The sequence below is a fragment of the Bufo gargarizans genome, chromosome 5, assembly GCF_014858855.1.
Source record: "Bufo gargarizans isolate SCDJY-AF-19 chromosome 5, ASM1485885v1, whole genome shotgun sequence".
Lineage (NCBI taxonomy): Eukaryota > Metazoa > Chordata > Amphibia > Anura > Bufonidae > Bufo > Bufo gargarizans.
Window position 1 is genome coordinate 427,377,181 of NC_058084.1, and position 21,040 is coordinate 427,398,220.

General features: G+C 44.3%; 1 protein-coding gene across 1 annotated transcript in view; it reads left to right on the forward strand.

Annotated features, from left to right (window-relative positions):
• ZEB1 (zinc finger E-box binding homeobox 1) overlaps positions 1–21,040 on the forward strand; it is a 42,325-nt gene that overhangs the window by 13,712 nt on the left and 7,573 nt on the right. Inside the window, exons 4-6 of the mRNA XM_044293672.1 lie at positions 2,949–3,151; positions 3,859–3,964; positions 5,337–7,096. Coding sequence (XP_044149607.1) covers positions 3,077–3,151; positions 3,859–3,964; positions 5,337–7,096 — 1,941 coding nt within the window. The 5' untranslated portion in view covers positions 2,949–3,076. The remainder of the gene's footprint in view (positions 1–2,948; positions 3,152–3,858; positions 3,965–5,336; positions 7,097–21,040) is intronic.

Consider the following 21,040-nt stretch of genomic DNA (forward strand, 5'->3'; position numbering starts at 1 on the left):
TCTTTGATGGCGAAACATAGACCTAGAGGATGTCCTCTTGTCATGGGTGAGGGCCTAGATATGAAAAGATCATTAGAAAGACCTCTGTACCGTCCATTGATGTGTGTTCATTTTAGTTAGGTTGCCCCTAATCCATATTGTTTTCTAAACTGAATAACCCTGAGTTTGTTAAACTGTTTAAAGGGAATCTTTCAGCAGTTTTGACCATGCTAAACTGCTGACAACACTTGGGTAGGGCATGGGGATCAGGAGTAGTGTGAATATGAACTTTTATTCTGCCAGGTTTTGCTCCTGCAAGTGGTTTGGAGGCAGAGCCTTCCTGAAGTGTCCTGTGCTAACTGCATTGAGTTGCTTCACAGCCCCTTATGTATTCTTTTGAGTGAAAGCTGTTGTCTTATCCTGGTGGCATGCTTCAGCTGTCACTCAGAGCAGAGAGTAGGGGCTCTCCAGCAGCTTGATGCAGAGAGCACGTCACAGTGAAACTCCAATGCGCTTGCAGGAGCAGAACCGGGCAGAGGAAAAACCTCATATTCAAACTACTCCTGATAATAATAGCTTCACAAAGCGTATGTGTGTCCTGCTCTCCTGACCTCTTCCTATTGCAGTCAGCTGTTTAGCATGGTCAACACTGCTGACAAACTCCCTATAATTAGCTATGTCCCTTTTTATACAAAGATTCCCAATGTGGTATGAATAATCATGAAGCCTCCATTTTTCTATGGGCCTACAAAGTCTTGGAAGTGGTGCAAAGATGCAGGCTAGAGCTCCACATTGTCGCTCATGATTCAAATTTACAGCAGTGCTGTGACTCAGATTTGCTTCAATTCTCGCATGGAAAAGAACAATGCGAAAATTTAGTAAAAATTACACAAAATACAACATGGTTATTGTTTTTGCTATAAAGAAACACTGAAGTCACCAGCGAGGATAGGCCATCAATCTTAATCCCTGGATAACCCTTTTCATGGTAACGGAGGCCAAACCGCCGCCACTACATGTGGACTTACCCTAATGTCTGTGGTCCTAAAACTATTTCTTTTGACCCATAAAACTCATTTTCATTGGATGAAACAGTTATTGGACCTGTCGAGCTTTACTGCTCGACAAATGTCCACCCTGCCTTACTTGCAGTGAAGGCCTACCGGCTGTGTTTTCTCCATTCTGTGATGAAGAGGAGACCACCTTGAAGGTACTTTAGAAGGTATCCCAGTTGCAGAAGACTCTACAGCAGCAATAACACAAAAATAAAAAGAAATACAAATAATTCAGATAAATTCTAATTCGAGTGGAGTTGGTAGAGTCTGCCACGAGGTGCAATTTACAGTAGCTGTTGGAAGCAAAGAATACTTTGTAATATAAAAGTACAATGACTTATGAACAGTGTGTGAGAAAGTGATGGCTGGAAGGAAGAGTGAACGCACCCAACCTCCCTTTTTATCTCTCATATCACCAGCTATTTTAGAGGTCAGGTTAACAATGACATTTTAAGCATGTGAGATTTTCAGCTTCCGTGCACGCCATAATACCTTATCACAAGAAAGAAGAGGTTTACCGCCCCTTAGATATGCACAGGTGTCAGTGGAGCTCTACAACTTTGGAGTGACGCAGTATTAAGAGGGTGACCGCTAAATAGACAGGCGCGGCCTTTGTGTTGGCTGGGTCTAATTCTCTGACTGTCACTGGTCCGTAATAAATAGATAATGGGCATAGAGAGGAATGTTGGCTCGTTTTATGAAAGGGATTGCCCCATTAGTATAACTCTTCACCTACCCAGAGTATAGGATATAAGTGTCTGATCATCAGGTGTCCTACCGCAGGGCCATGTCCCTCCCCTCCCCTAAATGAATGGATCGGGGGACTTGCAGGCGTGATGCCACTCCATGCAACTCTATGGGACTCCCAGAAATTGAGCTGAAATGGAGCGCACATGCCGGTGCACTGCTCCTTTCAAACAGGGGGACACAGGTCCCCATTCTAGTGCTTCCTACCCAACAGTTGGACCCCTTCCGATCAGACACTTATCCCCTATTTAGTTGATAGGGGGATCACTTGTTGTAATGTGATACCCTCTTAAAAGGTGCAGCTTTTTTATTTTTTGGGAATATTGTGAATTCCATTAGTGACCATGTAGTGTTTATTGTTCTCGTGTAATAGTGGGGTTCCTAAGCCAAGGGCTTTCTTATTAGTTTGTGTTTTTTTTTTTTCCATTAATAACATTTTATTAACCCTCCGTAGCATAGGTGCTAAATGTTAGATTGATGGGAACCCTACCGTTGTGACACCCCACAATCACTGGTATAAGGGGACCCCAGCCGCCCAGTTAGATATGCATTCTCTATTATGCTGTATGGAGCGGCAGCACGCTGGAGCGGGGAAGCCCACCAGAGTAATACAGTAACTGTCGCAGGAGACAGAGGGAATGTATGGAGGGTTGATTAAATGTCTGTCGGAATGGCCGGTGTTTGATCATAAGTCAAATTGCTGCCGTCAACAAAGTCCATTAGACATTAAGAGGGAGATTTATCAAAGCTAGCGCAAGGGGAAACTGACTTGGCCGTTCCTAGCAACCAATCAGATTGATCGTTTTCATTTTTCTGAGCTTTAAAAAAAAAAAAAAGTGGACCCTGAGCACCAGTTTAGATAAATCTCCCCCTATGTCCGCAGTCATTTGTGGATGGCCACCAGCTCATTGTCCATCTGCCTGTTTGCGAGAAAAGACGGTGTTTTCCTGCTGGTGTGGCACATGACAAATAGTTTGTCGTAAGCAGATGACCACTGTATGTACAATTTGGAGAAATTTAGTCTTTTTTTAAAAAAAAATTCCATGCGGGTGTCTTATTGTTTGTTCCTGATTCTGTGAACTTTCCACCCGCCGATATTGTGTAGATGTCTATTAGGTACGATGCTCAACCAATTTATTGATGGCTTCTGTTTGATGTTGTCCACAGGAACTCCAGATGCATTTTCCCAGCTCCTTACCTGCCCATACTGTGATAGGGGATACAAGCGCTACACATCGTTGAAGGAACACATTAAATACAGGCACGAGAAGAATGAAGATAACTTCAGCTGTTCTATGTGCAGTTATACGTTTGCCTATAGAACTCAGCTCGACCGTCACATGACCTCACATAAGTCAGGAAAAGATCAGGTACGGCATTGCTTCTATTTAGTCTCACCATCTCGTGAAGTGATGGTGTATAGCTGTGATCTCCACCGATTCTGCGACTGACTGGGGCGGCAGACTGGTATGGTGCTGCATCCCATGCACAGAGACTCTGGCCACCTGGCTTTGCAGGGAACTGCAGCAAAGCCCCTTCAAGTCGATTTGGGTTCCCAGAGGTCCTGGCGATAGGCCATCACCATGAGATAGGAAAAACATGATAGGAAAAACAGACAGTTGCACTCTGTGTGCTCCGCTGTCTGTCAGTCTACCAAAGAGAGCCTGGTAAGATGCTAAAGAAAAAAATGTACCTTCCCATGCTCCCTCTGATCCAGCGTGGCCTCTGTACTGTTCTCCAGGCTGCGATGCATTGTCTTGATATCCCATATACCACTGAAGCCAGTCACTGGCTTCTGTGATGTAAGACATGAGGTTGCCGAGGCCAGTGCTTGGCTGCAGCAGTATGTGGGATGTCACCGCTGCAGCCAAATCAACACACCACGGCTGCAGCTCGGAGAAGAAGATGGAGCGGTGGTTTAACTTTTCATGGTAAAGCTATGGACTGGATCAATTAAAAATTAAAAATATTTTTAGGATTTCCTGTTGCATCCATTCGTTAGAAGTTTGTAGCTTTCCTTGCTGTATTTTGTAGAAGGTACTTGTGTATTCTAGCTGACGTGGTTTGTCTCTCACAGAGGCATGTAACACAGTCTGGAGGAAACCGTAAATTCAAATGCACTGAATGCGGAAAAGCTTTCAAATACAAACATCATCTAAAGGAACACTTACGGATTCACAGTGGTAAGTATGTCCTGTACTGTGCTCAGGGACGTATAATTAGGTGGTCTAACGTCTGCATTGACACACACATGCATTAGATGAATATTGGCTGAACCTGCTGCTTTCAGCAAAACGGGGCTGATGATCTTGTGTATTGAGGTGTCCCAACTCTCCCCCTGGTCTGCCATTGGGGTCAGTTATCGGCATGACCTCCAGAGGTGTATATCAGCGACTTATTCCTCTCTGCCTATGGAGAACACATGCAGGCTTGGTCAGGTTTAAAGTAATAGCTTATTTATGATTATATTAGGGGTATGACCACGCTTAAACTGACTGTACGTTTTACACTAGAGCTGAATTATCTCCTTGTTTTCTTGGTTAGGTCACCTAGAAGAACTCGCGTCCCTATGTCCCTATTTGTACATGTGGACATTAAGGCAGTGAGTCCCCCTGCTGGACCTGACCTGACCATATAGTTCAGGGATTACCATTCATGGTGTAAGAGATAACAGCTGATTACCCAGGAGGCGTCTCGGTCAGGCTGGCTCTTTTACAGAAGAAGAACATAGATGGGATGATCTTGTAGTCTCAATCTATGTTTTATCAGATTTTTTTCCCTAAGGGCCCATGGACAGGACCATATCCATTTTGGGGTCTTCAAATCAAATTCAGTGGGTCTGCATTTTGTGGACACGTATAAGATATTTTCTATCATTTTGCGGAAAGGACATATGGATCATTTTGTATGCTTTCTGCATCCCTATGTCCGTTCTGCAGAAATATAGACTACACCAGTTTGATAAACGGCCTCATTAAAGTAGGACTGGCTTAGTTAGCCATAGCAACCAATCAAATTCCACCTTTTATTTTGGACCGCTCCTTTGGAAAATGAAAGGAGGAATCTATTTGGTTGCTAAGGGCAACTAAATCAGTTCTACTTTACACCAGTTTGAGAAGTCTCCCCCTATGTCTGCAAAATGCGGACCATTGACCCAATGAAACAATGGGACCACAAATAAAATGTGGATAGCACACGGACCTGATCCGTATTTTGCGGATCCTCGATTTGGTCGTGAGCATGGGGTCTAATACTACTTGTAGTACAGTTGTAGAGCAATAGCCTGCACATTCAGCTCAGACAAACGCTGGTTATTTCAATGGAAGGGGGAGATAGATGGTACCTAGACACCTCTGCTGCCCCTTATCGCCTGACAGTACCCATAAACATGATGGTTCCCATTGAAATTGGCAGGTTTGGCCAGCAAAAATATGATTCTATTTCATTACTTCTAATAAAAAGCTGATTTCTTGGCATATTTTATAATGCCACCTGTGTATTATGGGAAATCTTACAAGTTATGCTTTAATATTCTCATACGTTTTTATCTTGAAGGAGAGAAGCCATATGAGTGCCCAAACTGCAAGAAGAGATTTTCCCATTCTGGTTCTTACAGTTCCCACATAAGCAGTAAAAAATGCATTGGAGTTATTCCTGTTAATGGACGCGCACGATCTGGATTAAAAACCCCTCAGTGTTCTTCCCCATCCCTCTCAGCATCCCCTGGTAGCCCCGTGCGGCCACCGATTCGACAAAAGATGGAGAACAAGCCTTTACAGGAACAACTTCCATTAAACCAAATTAAGACTGAACCTGTGGATTATGAAATAAAGCCCATAGTGGTTGCATCAGGAATCAACTGTTCGGCCCCTTTGCAAAATGGGGTCTTTAGTGGTGTAAGCCCTCTGCAGGCAACCAGTACTCCTCAGGGTTTGGTACAAGCTGTTGTTCTACCAACTATGGGCCTGGTATCGCCTATTAGTATTAATCTTAGTGACATTCAAAATGTTCTAAAGGTGGCTATGGATGGGAATGTAATCAGACAAGTGTTAGAAAATAGTCATGCAAGTCTTGCATCCAAAGAACAAGGGACACTCACCTCGATTCAGCAAGCGGGTCATTCTGTCATTTCAGCTATTAGTCTTCCTCTGGTTGATCAAGATGGAACAACCAAAATCATCATAAACTACAGTTTAGAGCAACCAACACAGCTTCCAGTTGTTCCACAAAATTTAAAGAAAGAAGTTCAAGCAGAAGTTTGCAAGGCAGAAAAATTACCAGAAGATCTCACAATTAAAACCGAAAAAGACACAAAGTTTACAGCGGACAGCACTTGCACGATTTCTGACGATGGTCCACAAAACACAAATGCACTTCAAGAACCCAAGCACTATGACCAGAAAAAGAGTGATCTACTGCTTCCTGAAAGTAGTAAAGCTGAACCTAAGTCAGAGTCCTCCTCTGTGGACACCACAGATGCAAATCTCGTTCCTAGTCAACCACCATTGAAGAACCTCCTCTCTCTCCTAAAAGCTTACTATGCGCTAAATGCGCAGCCGAGTGCCGAAGAACTTTCTAAAATTGCTGATTCGGTTAATCTACCACTGGACGTGGTAAAAAAGTGGTTTGAAAAAATGCAACGTGGAGAAATTTCTGTTCCGTCATCAAGGTCATCTTCTCCAACATCTGAACCCAATGGTGACTTGACAGAGAAAAATACTGAAACAAAAGACGAAGACAGAGTTCAGAATGGCGTATCTGATCCCCCTAAGAATGAGCCCTCTCAACCATTGACCACAAATGGTTCTACGAGTGGCACAACCTCTCCATCACCACTAAACCTCTCTTCTTTAAAAAACTCAGACGATGCAACAACCTCTGACGAGGGACAGGGCCCCTCGCAGCAGCAAGTAGAACCTCTAGACTTATCCTTACCAAAGCAGCTTGGAAATGTACCGGAACGACCTTCCATAACTAGCGTTTACCAGAGCAGTGTTTATTCTGTTCAAGAAGAACCCTTGAACTTAACTTGTGTTAAAAAAGAACCAATGCAAATGGACAGTGTCACAAAGTTGGAGCCAGCTCTACTTTTAAACCCAAGTGCCAATCCCATAAACATTGCAATTCCTACAGTCACTGCCCAGTTACCTACTATTGTTGCCATTACCGATCAGAACAGTGTACCCTGTTTAAGAGCACTAGCTGCCAACAAACGGACTATCCTGATTCCTCAAGTGACATATACTTATGCTACAGCTCCTACGCCTACAGTTCCTGAACCACAACAAAAAAGCCTCCAAACAAATGGGATTCAGGTAATGTTTTATGTTTTCTGAAAACGGCATGGGCTGTGGGCAAATGGGTCAGATGGTTGATATTTGACACCAGTAGATACATTGCAGGATTATTTGATGTAAGGTATAGTTAGTTATAGACGAGTATCCATCTTTCTAGACCCAGGTTGCATTTTTTACATGGCCATAAGAGTAACAGGTGACATTGGTATTGCTGGAAAGAGAAATTGACCCAAATTTTGTTTTTCAAAGAGACCTGCTGTAAGATGGCCGTAAACATTAGATTATTATTAACCAAACCCCCCATTTTTGGTGAGACCGGCCAATCAATATGTATCAGGTAGGGGGGGGGGGGGGGGGCTCCAGACTCTCCTCCATAGCAGATTTTTAGGACGATAAGTATCAGGCAGTTGGACTTCAACGTGCCCCATTCTGTGTTCTCAGGGAGATAACCCACCGTCTGAAGTGTCGGTGGCTTTTAAATACATGCACGCTCAGCCAAGCATGCTTGTGTATGGGGCAGTCTGAAGAGAGTATCTAAAATGTATGGCCAGCTTTACAAAGTACCATTGCTGAAAGGGTTTTATAGGTTTCCTAACAAATATATTTTGTAGGTCCTTTTCGACCAAATTAGATGGATTCAAAAGCATAAGGTGTAAATGTGGCCCTACGGTGCTTGTCTATATTTTCTTGTAACAAGTTTTGGCATGATTTAGCTTTGACATGCTTCAATTATGTGCAAAATACGGATGCTGTCCGCATTTTATTTGCGGACTCTTTTTCAATGGGTCCATGGTCTGCACGTGTCATCCTTTTGGGAGCGGATATATGGAGGAGGAAAGCACACAGATGATTGTGTGCTTTCCAAATCTGTATGTCCGTTCCACAGAAAACATGTCCTATACTTGTCTGCAAAATTCAAACCCATTGAAGTAAGTGGTTCCACAAAAAATGTGGCTACAACACGGATCGCGTCCATGTTTTGCGGATCCACAATTTGTGCATGTGACCTACACTCAGTATATAGGCATCTGCATTATAATGAAACGAATGCCTATAAATTACTACCAGACCACTTATAAATCAATATCAATTTATTACATGATGGCAAAGACATATATAACATACATAATTAAAAAGGGGTATGAGTGCAGGGAAATGGCGACATCATCTGGAGGAAGGAAACAGCGGATACAGAGTTCATATATATGTCCATATACACAAATGCATAAATTCACAATAAAGTACAAGTGCAATTATATAAGTGATATATAAGTGTCCTTCCTCCAGATGATGTCGCCATTTCCCTGCACTCATACCCCTTTTTAATTATGTATGTTATATATGTCTTTGCAATCATGTAATAAATTGATATTGATTTATAAGTGGTCTGGTAGTAATTTATAGGTATTTATTAGTTATACCATAGGCTTATGTGTTGAGTCCTACCTATGATATTGACTAGTTAATGAACCTAGATTCCTGCAGTTAGGGCAAAAATTGGTTCTATTAGAATTAGGCTACTTTCACATTAGTGGTTTTCTTTTCCGGCATAGAGTTCCGTCACAGGGGCTCTATACCGGAAAAGAACTAATCAGGTATATCCCCATGCATTCTGAATGGAGAGTAATCCGTTCAGGATGCATCAGGATGTCTTCAGTCTTTTTGACTGATCAGGCAAAAGAGAAAACCGTAGCATGCGCAGACCTTTAAAAATGAGAAAAAAAATAATACCGGATCCGTTTTGCCTGATGACACCGGAAAAACGGATCGGGTATTGCAATGCATTTTTCAGACTGATCAGGCATTTTTCAGACTGATCAGGATCCTGATCAGTCTGAAAAATGCCTGATCGGTCAGAAAAAATGACATGCGTTTGCATACAGTTTGCCTGATCAGGCAGGCAGTTCAGGCAACGGACCTGCCTGCCGGAATCAAACAACTAAATGTGTCTAAATCCCTTAGTAAATGTGCTGTAAGGCATGTGCTCCAGAATCAAGTCAGATTTCTCTGCTCTGCACTGATGAGGGGCAATCACCCCAAAACAGCTGTCTGCAGATGAGTTGCTGGCTTAGCTATCATCAAACCTATGTTTCAAGACCTGTTTCAGGTTAACTTCCTCACATCTGGTGGCATCAGAGGTTTTCTTCTCTTTTTGGAAAGGCATATCTTTTTCGCCAGAATGTTTGCACATTTGCTATATTAAATCTGCCCTAGTGATTCTATTTATTAAACTGTTGAGGGACAGCCTTATCACCTAACCACTACAGCCATGACTCCTGCAGTAATTGCACTGGATGTATTGCGGCTATTTAATATGCTGTCCGTATTGAGAGGCCCCACATCTCCAGGATGTGACCTATATATTGTCTGGCTATTGGGTTCCTAAAACAAAGCGCAGCAATTAACTCTCCTCTTTTGAATAGGAATTGCTGTTTTAAGGGGATTGTTCAGAGTCTTGTAGATAAGATGAATAAAACCCAAAGCTAGATTAGCTTTTGAGAGTGTTTTGTGGTTGAAGTGGCAGGTTCACTTTACCTGCATTTCACTTACGTGGCTGTCTTAAAATGCTTTTCCAGGATCGTGGCCGTTGTTACCTGGTTCCCTGGAGCATGTGGTACCAGATAGCCAGGAGTGACTGGGAGCCTAAAAGATACCCACAAATAGGCATCTCTTTTAGGCTCCTTTTATGCAGATATTTCCACTTGGAACCGAACCCAAGTTCGGGAAGTGTTTTTGTTTTTTTTGTTTGTTTTTTTTTTACAGTAGAAATCAATTTCTGAAGTTATTATACAAAGTCTCGTGAGACTTTGCGAAGTCATAACTTCAGCTCATTGGAGCCAATACATTCAAAGACTGTACTGAGCGCTCACTCCGTACAGTATTGAAACTAAGTTTTATGCGAATCGACTTTGGATGTTTCATTCGAAATCGATTCGCTCATCCCTACTGTGATAACCCATCCTCAGGGTAGGTCATCAATATCAGATTGGTGGTGGTCTGACTCCCGGCACCGCTGCAGATCAGCTGTTTGAAGAGAACACAGCGCTTGTGCAAGCGCTACATTCTCTTCACTGTTTACCTGCTCGCTGTTGAAATTGCAGCGGCAAGAAGTGTAATTACAGCTCCTCCTCCCCTATTCGCTTCTGTGGGAAGGAGCACTTGTAGTTACTCAGTCTCAGGCCTCATGCACACGACCGTTTTTCGGGTTCGCATCCGAGCCGTAGTTTTTACGGCTCGGGTGCGGACCCATTCACTTCAATGGGGCCGCAAAAGATGCGGACAGCACTCGGTGTGCTGTCCGCATCCATTGCTCCGTTCCGTGGCCCCACAAAAAAAAATAGAACATGTCCTATTCTTGTCCGTTTTGCAGACAAGAATAGGCATTTCTACAATGGGCCGCCCGTTACGTTCCACAAATTGCAGAAGGCACACGGGTGGCTTCCGCTTTTTGCGGCTCCGCGGTTTACGGACCGCAAAAAACTGAACGGTCGTGTGCAGGAGGCCTCATTAAAGTGAATGAGAACGCAGCGCTCGCAGGAGTGCTGTGTTCTCTTCAAACAGCTGATCTGAGATTGAGGACCCATCCTGAGGACCACCTGGAGCGGACAGCACCTGGACTGAACACTGACCCAATCTTCACATGAGCGTTTCACATGCACCATTCTTCTCTGATTTTTCCTGCATGACTCATTCTCCAAGTCCTCATAATCCAGAGCACAAATCAGTTTCCTGTCGTTACCGAAAGAGGCCTAACAGTTAGATACATCTTGCCAATCTACTTAGAAAGTGTGGCAGAAGTATATCTTATTTAAGGGGTTGCCCACGATTAGGGGAACTTGGATGCCTTCTACAAGAAACAGCGCCACACCTGTCCACTGGTGACATGTGGTATTGCATCTCATCCCTATTCACTTCAATGGAGCTATGCTGCAATAGCACACAAAGCTCATAGACCTGTGTTGGCACGGTTTCTGGAAGACATCAGCCATGTTTGTTTTTCCATTCCTGTACAGAGGAGTATATTCTAACCCACCTAATTTGAGTATATTGAGTATTAAAGGGGGTTGTCATATTTTGATTTTTTTATATTTTTTTTAAGTGTAAATTAAAGAAAAAATATTGCTAACCCTTTAAATGTCCTGCATGACCCTGTAGACAGTCACATGCTGTTGATATGTGTGAATGATGTGTGCCACGTGATTGCTGATCAGTGGGGACTGGAGCGGCGGGGTATTTAAAAGGTAATTTTTTTTTTTTGTTTTTGCTTTTTTTCCTCATTATTTTAGTTTCCTGCTGTAAGCTAATATTTTAAAGATCTCAGACAACCCCTTTAAACCACCCACATCTATACAGCCGTGACGTTACTATACCATGCCCTATGTCAAGTGCATTCTTCCATCAATGCTAAACCTACGCCGCAGTAATAAGTGTGCACACACGTGCCGTCTTACATGTGGTTACTGCTCGTTTTTTTCTCTCTATGGAGTCACTTTATATTTTTTTGCAGAGTGTGAGAACTTTTTCTAGGGAACCACAGTAATTACCACCTGTGCCTGCACTAATACTGGTATTCACACCTGCTACCTACCTGTCCGATTCGGACTAAGGCCATGTTCACATAACTGTAAAACTACCCACTGTTAATGTCAGATGTAACTTCCCAACCCTGGCTTCTACTTTGTTTACGGTGATCTATGTTCAGCTCATCAGGACTGTGAGGGGTCCACGTCCTGGGACCCCGCCATATATGTTGTCCATGCTCCAGAACTGGTGGAGAAAAGTAAAAATAAAATGTATTTTGATCGTGTATTTAATACAATTTCTATGGTTGGTCTCCTTAAAGGGGGTTTCCTGGGATTTACGGTAAATATTGATGTCCTGTCTACATGATAGCTCATCAGTATGTGATCAGCTGTTAGAAGGGACCAGCGCACTCGGACAAGTACTGCGGTCTCTTCCACAACCGGTGACGTCCCATTCATCGGTCATGTGGCCTTTGTGCAGCTCAGTCACATTAACGTAAATGGGATTGAGCTGCAGTTCCAAGAACAGACACTATACAATGTATGGCGCTGTGTTATATTATGAAGATCCCCTTCCAACAGCTGATCGGTAGTCGGGAGTGGGGCCCGTGCCCATCAGACATTAATGACTTACCCTTCGGATAGATCAATCATAGGTCCCAGGGAAACCCCTTTAATGCTCGATAGGATGGTATTTTTTTTAATGCAATGACACTATTTTAAGCACCATATAGCGGTATTATGGGGCTGAGTGGTGGTATTATCTTGACACACTTTTAATGTGAGTGTTCCCACATTATGAAATAATTTAACCATTGTAACACACAGGACCAGATTTAATAATGTTTGTGCGACAAAAATCTGTCTAAAAACGTGATGAAATTTGACGCGTCTGGAGTTTCTACACATTTTTCCTACAAGGGGATGAGCTTGGCAGAATGTGGGTGAGGCTTTGTGGCAAAGGGGTGGGTCCTAAGATGTGCCATTTTGCACCAACATTTTGGCCTAATTCTGGTATAAAAATCTGTCTCAAAGTAAGCCAACATAGTTATAGTTGATACGGTTGAAAAAAGACATAAGTCCATCAAGTTGAACCAAGGGATAGGTGGGGACACGAATCCCAGAAGGAATGGAGACTCAGATTTCTACACGTTTTCATAAGTATTAATGTCATTTACTTTTAAGAATTCATCTAAACCCTTTTCAAAACTGTCCACTGTTCCTGCTGTGACCACGTCCTGAGGAACTCTATTCCATAGATTCACAGTTCTTACAGTAAAGAAGCTTTGACGCTTCCAGAGACTGAACTTTTTCTTCTCCACCCTGAGGCAGTGCCCCCTTGTCTTTTGAGCGCAATTTACATGGAACAGTTATTCACTGTGTTTTTGTATGGCCCATTTATATATTTGTATAGGTTAATCACCCCACCCCCCACCCCTCTTAGACGTCTCTTCTCAAGACTAAATACATTTAATTATTTTAATCTATCTTCATAACTAAGACCCTCTATTCCCCTTATCAGTTTAGTCGCTCGCCTCTGTACTTTTTCCAGCTGAAGTGCATGCTTTCTATGGACTGGTGCCCAGAACTGAGCTGCATATTCCAGATGAGGCCGCACCAACGCTTTGTATCACATCCCTGCCCTGCGAGTCCATGCCTCGTTTAATGTATGACAATATCCTGGTAGCCTTAGAAGCATTGACATTGTATGCTGTAATTTAATCTACCATCTACAAGGACACCCAAATTCTTCTCTATAAGTGACTACCCCAGTGTTACATCCCCTAGTACATATGAAGCACAGAGATTATTACTACCAAGATGCAGAACTTTACATTTGTCCACATTGAACCTCATTTGCCAAGTTGATGCCCAATCACTCAGTGTTCACGTCAGCTTGTAGTTTATGGACATCTTCCATAGACTATACAGTACTACGCAGCTTAGTGTCATCTGCAAACAATATTTGGTATAGAGTCCGAGAAAAGTGTCCATCCCTGCACCACATTTATAATCCAGCCTGGGCCCCTGTGATAAATCTGGTGCGGATCTGGACAGCCGGTCTAAGCTTAGTCCATCTTTATGATTAGTTAATCTGGGCCACAGTTATTTACCCACTGTTTAAATACGTTATGGAAGTATTTCCGCATTTTTGTCCGGTGCCTCTTTTAAAGCCACATTTGCTTTATTAAAATGATAGCTTAGGCTACTTTCACACTTGCGTTCGGAGCGGATCCGTCTGGTGTCTGCACAGACGGATCCGCACCTATAATGCAGACAATGGCATCCGTTCAGAACGGATCCATCTGCATTATATTTCAGAAAAAAGTCTAAGCGTGAAAGTTAGTCAGACGGATCCGTCCAGACTTTACATTGAAAGTCAATGGCGGACGGATCCGTTTGAAATTGCACCATATTGTGTCAACTTCAAACTGATCCGTCCCCATTGACTTACATTGTAAGTCTGGACGGATCCGTTTGACTCCGCATGGCCAGACGGACACCCGAACGCTGCAACCAGAGGCCAAACGCTGCCAGACTGATGCATTCTGAGCGGATCCGCATCCACTCAGAATGCATTGGGGCCGTACGGATGCGTTCGGGCTGCTTGTGAGAGCCTTCAAACGGAGCTCACAAGCGGAGCCCCGAACGCTAGTGTGAAAGTAGCCTTAATCATAGACGGCCCCTTTAATCATAGAACTGCAGTAATAGCCGGCTAAATAAGGCCTTGTATACATGTCCTTATTGCAAACCACCGATCTGCAAATTACAGACACCTTCTGTGTGCAATCTGCATTTTTCTCACTCCCATTGCTAGAAATTGCTATAATTTGCGGAATGTACATACCTAAAAGAAATGGAAACGTGTGCAATCTGCAAAAAATACGGATCGGACACTGATACAAAATACGGTTGTGTGCATGAAGCCCAAGAAGAATCCATGTACTACATAGAGCTCTGGTCCACACAGGCGACAATGCTTTGGCTTATAGACGGTGGTCCTCAACATAGGTTATGACATCTATGTGCCCTAATAAAGCATGTGGACCAGGACTGTCCTGATGAGACAACCATGTTTAACCACACCCTGGTGCAACTTCATGCTCCCACTCCCTCTATTCTAGGAAGGGGCCTATGCTACGGTTAACGCTGCCCATAGAGACGTTTTAGGATCTCTTTTATGGCCACCACAGCACCAACTTGTTACATCGATCCTTAGGCCATTCCTATTTCATAGATCAAAAAATAATGTAAATGCTTGTTCATAGGAACACATAAATGTAGACCTTTTACACCACACTTGACATTGAAAAGTGTCCATGGACCACTGAAAAATAAACGACCTCTGAAAAAAACTTTTTACAATACTGCCCTACTGCGGTATTTATAGATAATTGACTGTTAGTCATTGAGGCGTTCAGCAATACTTGTGTGGGAACAGGTTTTGGCGCTGTGTAAGAATTGGCTTTGAACCGCACCCCAAGAAATTCCCTGTTAAAGGGGTTGTCCCATGAAAAATAGTCAGCTTTTTTCAAACCAGCACCTGGATCTGAATACTTTTGTAATTGTATGTAGTTAAAAACTTACTATAGCCACTTAGCTATAAGGCTATCTGTATAGCGCCACCTGCTGTTTGTCCTTTTTCTAATATTTCTGTCCTGCTCACTGAGGTGGGCGCACATGGTCAGTTCCATCTTTTAACTGCTGCCAGCTGCAGTAAAAGATCCACCTGAGATCTCTGGCTGGATCTATGTGAGGTATAGGGCTGGTTCTATGCATCATGTACTATATATCGGATTTAAATTTTTTTATAATTTTTTATTTTTTTTACATTAAAGGGGTTCTCCAGGCTTTTAATATTGATGACCTATCCTCAGGATAGGTCATCAATATCAGATCGGCAGGGGTCCGGCACCCCCGCCGATCATCTGTTTGCCTGTTTACCTTCTCGCCGTCTCCTCTGCAGCAGTGAGCAAGTGTAATTACACCCAAGCCGTCCCATTCATTTTAATGGGACGGATCGCTCCGCTATAAGTATATTCGTGAGACGGTAAACAGTGAGGAGGAGGAGGCAGTGCTGGCACGGCACGCGCGCCTCCTCTTCAAACAGCTGGTCGGCGGGGGTGCCGGGTGTCGGGCCCCTGCCGATCTGATATTGATGAACCTATCCTGGGGATAGGTCATCGATATTAAAAACCCCGGAGAACCCCTTTATCCATGGGATAACCCTTCAAAAGAAGAAAAATCTAAAAACTGATAAATAAGGCGCCTGCCACTCGCAGTTTTCCTGGGCTCTTTTATGCCAGTTTTAATTGCAAAAAAATGATCAATTTATCAACTAAAACATTTTTTCCTTTGTTAAATATGAATAGGGGAAAAAAGTCACCCACACGGGACAAGAAGTGTTGTCCTGGGAACACAGGAGTAGACAGAGTTTTAACAAAATAGCTGATTGATATGACAAAACGCGTTTTTACGTTTCTCATGCACGTTATTATAGGCAGCAGGCTGATTTGAGGACCTTTGTTTGAAATATGGAAGCTGAAAATGTAATAAATCTATGAAAGTAAAGCAAGTCCTTAGACTTCTTAATCATGGATATTTTTTCTTGATTTAGTAAATGTACATTATGTCATTTGAGTGATTTAAGCGTAATTCCTTGGGGGTGTAATTGATGGCATGCATGTTGTGTTACAGCGCGGCGCTTGCTGCTTTGTTTGTTGTGACACCTGTGTGTATGAGATTAGTGCTGCGCTGCATTCCGTATAGTTACACGCTCCCCCCCCCTCCGTTGCATTCAGCACAGCGTGTCATTTTCACAATTTCCATCTATTTTTTTTGAATCTGTAATGTTTCTTGTGTTCCCTAATTACTCTCAAATTACAGAAATGTGGAGTGCTATAAGCACGGAAGGACCAGGTATTCTGTCTAGTCTACTCCCTTTTATTGGTGCTTTTGCTTTACGTGAGGTTGTCTAATATAGTTTTCAACCTCTCCAATGATGACCCTGCAGGACACTCGCACTTATACCGTGGCCCTCATGCACACGGCTGTTGGCCGGGGCCCGTACTGCAGCCAGCAAAGAGCGCCTCTGCAATATACAGGCACCAGCCATTTGTGCACCGCTTCATGGATGCGGACCCATTCACCTGAATGGCTCCGCAATCCGGAAGGTGTGGTATGGAACGGAGGCACGGTACCCAGCAGAAGCACTACAGAGGGCTTCTGTGGGTTTTCGGTCTGTTCCCTTCGCACCACAAAAAAAGTAGTGCATGCATGGGTCCTGCGTCTGCATACGGTGACCTTACGGTCAGTGCCCGTGTGTTGCGGACAACAATTTGTGGTCCACAGCACTGGCACCGGCCAACTGTGGCTGTGTGCGCGAGGCCTTATAGGAGTTGTATCATATACTGTAGGACAAACATGACTGCTTGGTTTCCCACACATTGCCACTGTTGTTCAAGTGTTCAGTATGATATATAGGCTATTCAGGTAACAGGTCAAACTGCAATACCAGGCACCACCAAAAGAGTAGCGCTGTTTCTAGAGGCAAGCATGATATGAGGTTTTCATAGTGGTCGTCAGACTTGCTGACCCCAGCCATCTAACCTCTAAGCACCCCAGTACATGATTACATTGGTAAACGTCTGATCCTGTCACAGTGGTACTAGTGCCTGTTTGGACGTAACATGGCTACCTGCTAGCAGACGCCTATGCATATATATATATATTTGGGAAAAGCGAATGCATCTGTCTCATCAGAAGAGTTCCTCACCTCTGAGGGGCCATCCTCGCAGATGAAGTGCCCACCTGGACCGTGCTGGACATCTAGCCGGGCCCTGCGCTGCTTCTCCGAGTAGCGACACAGGCTCCAAAGCTCAAATTTTTGCTTTCTGAGTTTTCGACTGCATTTGCGCATCTACCCGGAAGTGTAGCGGAGAACACGGTATCGCTGATTCTGAAGCCAAATTCAAGCTTTAGCACCTGCCCTGCTTCTAGAAGCCGCAGCGCATGGCCCAGATTATCGGGGTCGGACTAGATGTCCAGAACTGTCAATTAACAAGCAGGTGGGCTCTTCTTCAACTGTGGGGACAGCCCCTCACAGGTGACGAATGGTAATGAGTGGAATAGTTTTGCTTTATATATTTATATATATTAAAGGGTTATTCTGGTGAAAAAATGTCAGGTTGAAAGATATACGTTTTACTAAATGAACTTTTGTTAGTAATTTCTTAGTGGTCACCGATCTCTAGGCCGCTTCTCCCTTCACCAGAAGTTCAGTATTTCTTGTGGTTCGGCTCTGTTGCACACTATGTTGTAAGCTGCGTCCCTTGGATCCTTCCGCCTCAGCAGCGTCTGGGTAGTAGTCTGACCAGGGGTGTCGCTATAGTGGAAGCAGGGCCTGAACTCAGAAGGGGCCCCTCAACAGTATTATACAATGACATTATATAGAGTGACATGACATACATTATGTCAGAGAGAGCTATCTTGACTAGCCGCAGGAGTGGGGGAGGCACGGGAGGTGGCGGTTGCGAGGGGGAGGACCTTCAAAAATCATCTTGCCTTATGTATTAGTAACTGATGAATAGAATACAGTAGAATTCCAGTCAGACAAATAGTAGTGATGTTACACAGGGAAGGAGTCCAGCTAACTCCCTTTGGTCTCTACGGTAGATCGTCACCTATTGACTTGTCACAGCTGAGAGGATTGACTGTCCTTCCTCCATCAGGGTTTAGCTTCCAAACATAGTTCCTAATCCTTTAATGTCTCATGCTTTCCTCCGATCTGGCATCCTGAGTGACTCAGACATTGTGCGATGCACCTGCAGTTACTTCCACCCGGCATTGGGTGACTCCATTCATATCCTAATGGCAACCAAACAATTAAAATACACTCCAGTCAGGTAGCAGAGACATGTGTACTCTTGGCTAAAATCTATTTGTAGCTAACCCATTTATGAAGAAATGGCGCTGTTACTAAGTTACTCTAATCCTCCTCATCGGCTTTTATTTATGAAGCACCAACATATAATGTAGTGCCTTAAATTTTACATTAAAGGGGTCATCTCACCTCAGAAAATGACATTTATCATGTAAAGAAAGTTAATGCAAGGCACTTACTAATGTATTGTGATTGTGCATATTGTCTCCTTTGCTGGCTAGATTCATTTTTCTCACATTATACACTGCTCGTTTCCAGGGGATAGTATCGCCACGTCCGTAAAGACTTAATAGTCCCACAAGGGGACTATAACGGACAACATTTAGATTGCTTTTGAAATACAATGCACTATCCTTATAGTGCATTGCATTTTAATGTCAGTGCTTTATTGACATTGACCAGCAGGCTGCGCCAGAGAGGCAGTCTGCTGGAGGACACTCAAGGCTGGCTTGGGGCCTATAACAGACCCCAACCAGACTTTATACACATTGGCACTCCGAGATTGCATTTGCAGGGTGTCAATGGGAGACAGAGCGAGTCCGCACCCTCTGTCACTGCTTTAAATGCGATGGGCACCATTGCCCACGGCATGTAAAGGGTTTAACAGCCCAAATCGGCACTCCTGCCAGTCCGGGCTGTCGGAGCAGGAGTATGGCTCGCATGTGAGTCGAGCCCCCGCTGCACAGGGGACTCGTGCATCGCTTAGACTGGGCTGCCATGAAAAAGCGGCGGCCCAACCTAAGGCCCCTTAGTGACGGCCGTAAAAAGACATATGGGTGGCACTAAGGGGTTAAAACTATGAAGAAATTGTAGAGCAGTATTCTTAAAGGGGTTGCCTGACTTTAGCAAATGGCAATTATCATGTAGCGAAAGTTAATACAAGGCACTTACTAATGTATGGTGATTGTCCTTATTGCCCCCTTTGCTGTCTGGATCCATTTTTCGATCACATTATACACTGTTCATTTTCATTGTTATGACCACCCTTCAGCAGCGGTGGTCATGCTAGCACACTATAGAATCTAGGAGCGCGCATAGGCAGCAGCTCCCGTTTCGGCCCCCCTCGTATCTTCGCTGCAGCGGTGTCTATAACCCCCCTGGAAACGTGTTGTTGTTTTTTTCTTTTTCTTGGATGAATCTTGCAATATTTTAATGTCTGTGTTTGTGCAGATTTGTGTTATCAGCTAAAGTACAAGCAGGAAAACCATCAGCCAGTTGAAACCCCACTTATAAATGTCCCATGAACCAGTGATGTCATTCATACGAAAAAACCCTCAGTGATGTCATTTCATAAGCTCGTGGAAGCATCTGTGCCTGGGAGCGGGCAGGGTCATAGCTTGGGTATCCCTGATCTGGTACATGTCAGGCTCAGGTTATGAAAATACATATTTTTTGCAAGTTGCATAATAAAACATTAAAGGGGTTTTCTGGTATTACTATAGTTTTATGGTTCCTGTGGTAACAGACATGCTCATGTAGTTGCTTACCTCATGTACATCTTTCCCATTTTTCTTTTTCAAAATTTGTACTTTACTGATTGTACAGTGCCCCTGCGTCTTATGGGGCGAATGCTGGCAATTTACATTGCAGTCTGCGATGTATTAGGGAGGAGGGGCTGTAGTAGGCGGGGAGAGCGGCGGGGCCGTGCAGGCACTGTACTCTGGCCCCGCAGCTCAGTATGTACTGTATTATACGTAGTGTTAATCATCAGATCTAAACTAAATAATAATGATGCGCTCCCCCTGCTCCCCATATACTTACCGGTACACATGTCACGCATTATGATGATGGGGGAGGGGGGGGTCTGTGGATGGCATTATGATGGGGGGGGGGGGGGGGGATCTGTGGATGGGACTGTTATGGGGGGGATCTGTGGATCAGACATATAGCAGTGCCATCCACAGATTTCCCCCCCCCCCATCATCCATCATAATGCCATCCACAGACCCCCCCCCATAACAGTGCCATCCACAGATCCCCCCCATAACAGTGCCATCCACAGATCCCCCCCATAACAGTGCCATCCACAGATCCCCCCCATAACAGTGCCATCCACAGATCCCCCCATAACAGTGCCATCCACAGATCCCCCCCATAACAGTGCCATCCACAGATCCCCCCCCATAACAGTGCCATCCACAGATCCCCCCCCCATAACAGTGCCATCCACAGATCCCCCCCCCCATAACAGTGCCATCCACAGATCCCCCCCCCATAACAGTGCCATCCACAGATCCCCCCCCCCATAACAGTGCCATCCACAGATCCCCCCCCCCCATAACAGTGCCATCCACAGATCCCCCCCCCCCATAACAGTGCCATCCACAGATCCCCCCCCCCCCATAACAGTGCCATCCACAGATCCCCCCCCCCATAACAGTGCCATCCACAGATCCCCCCCCCCCCATAACAGTGCCATCCACAGATCCCCCCCCCCCCATAACAGTGCCATCCACAGATCCCCCCCCCCCATAACAGTGCCATCCACAGATCCCC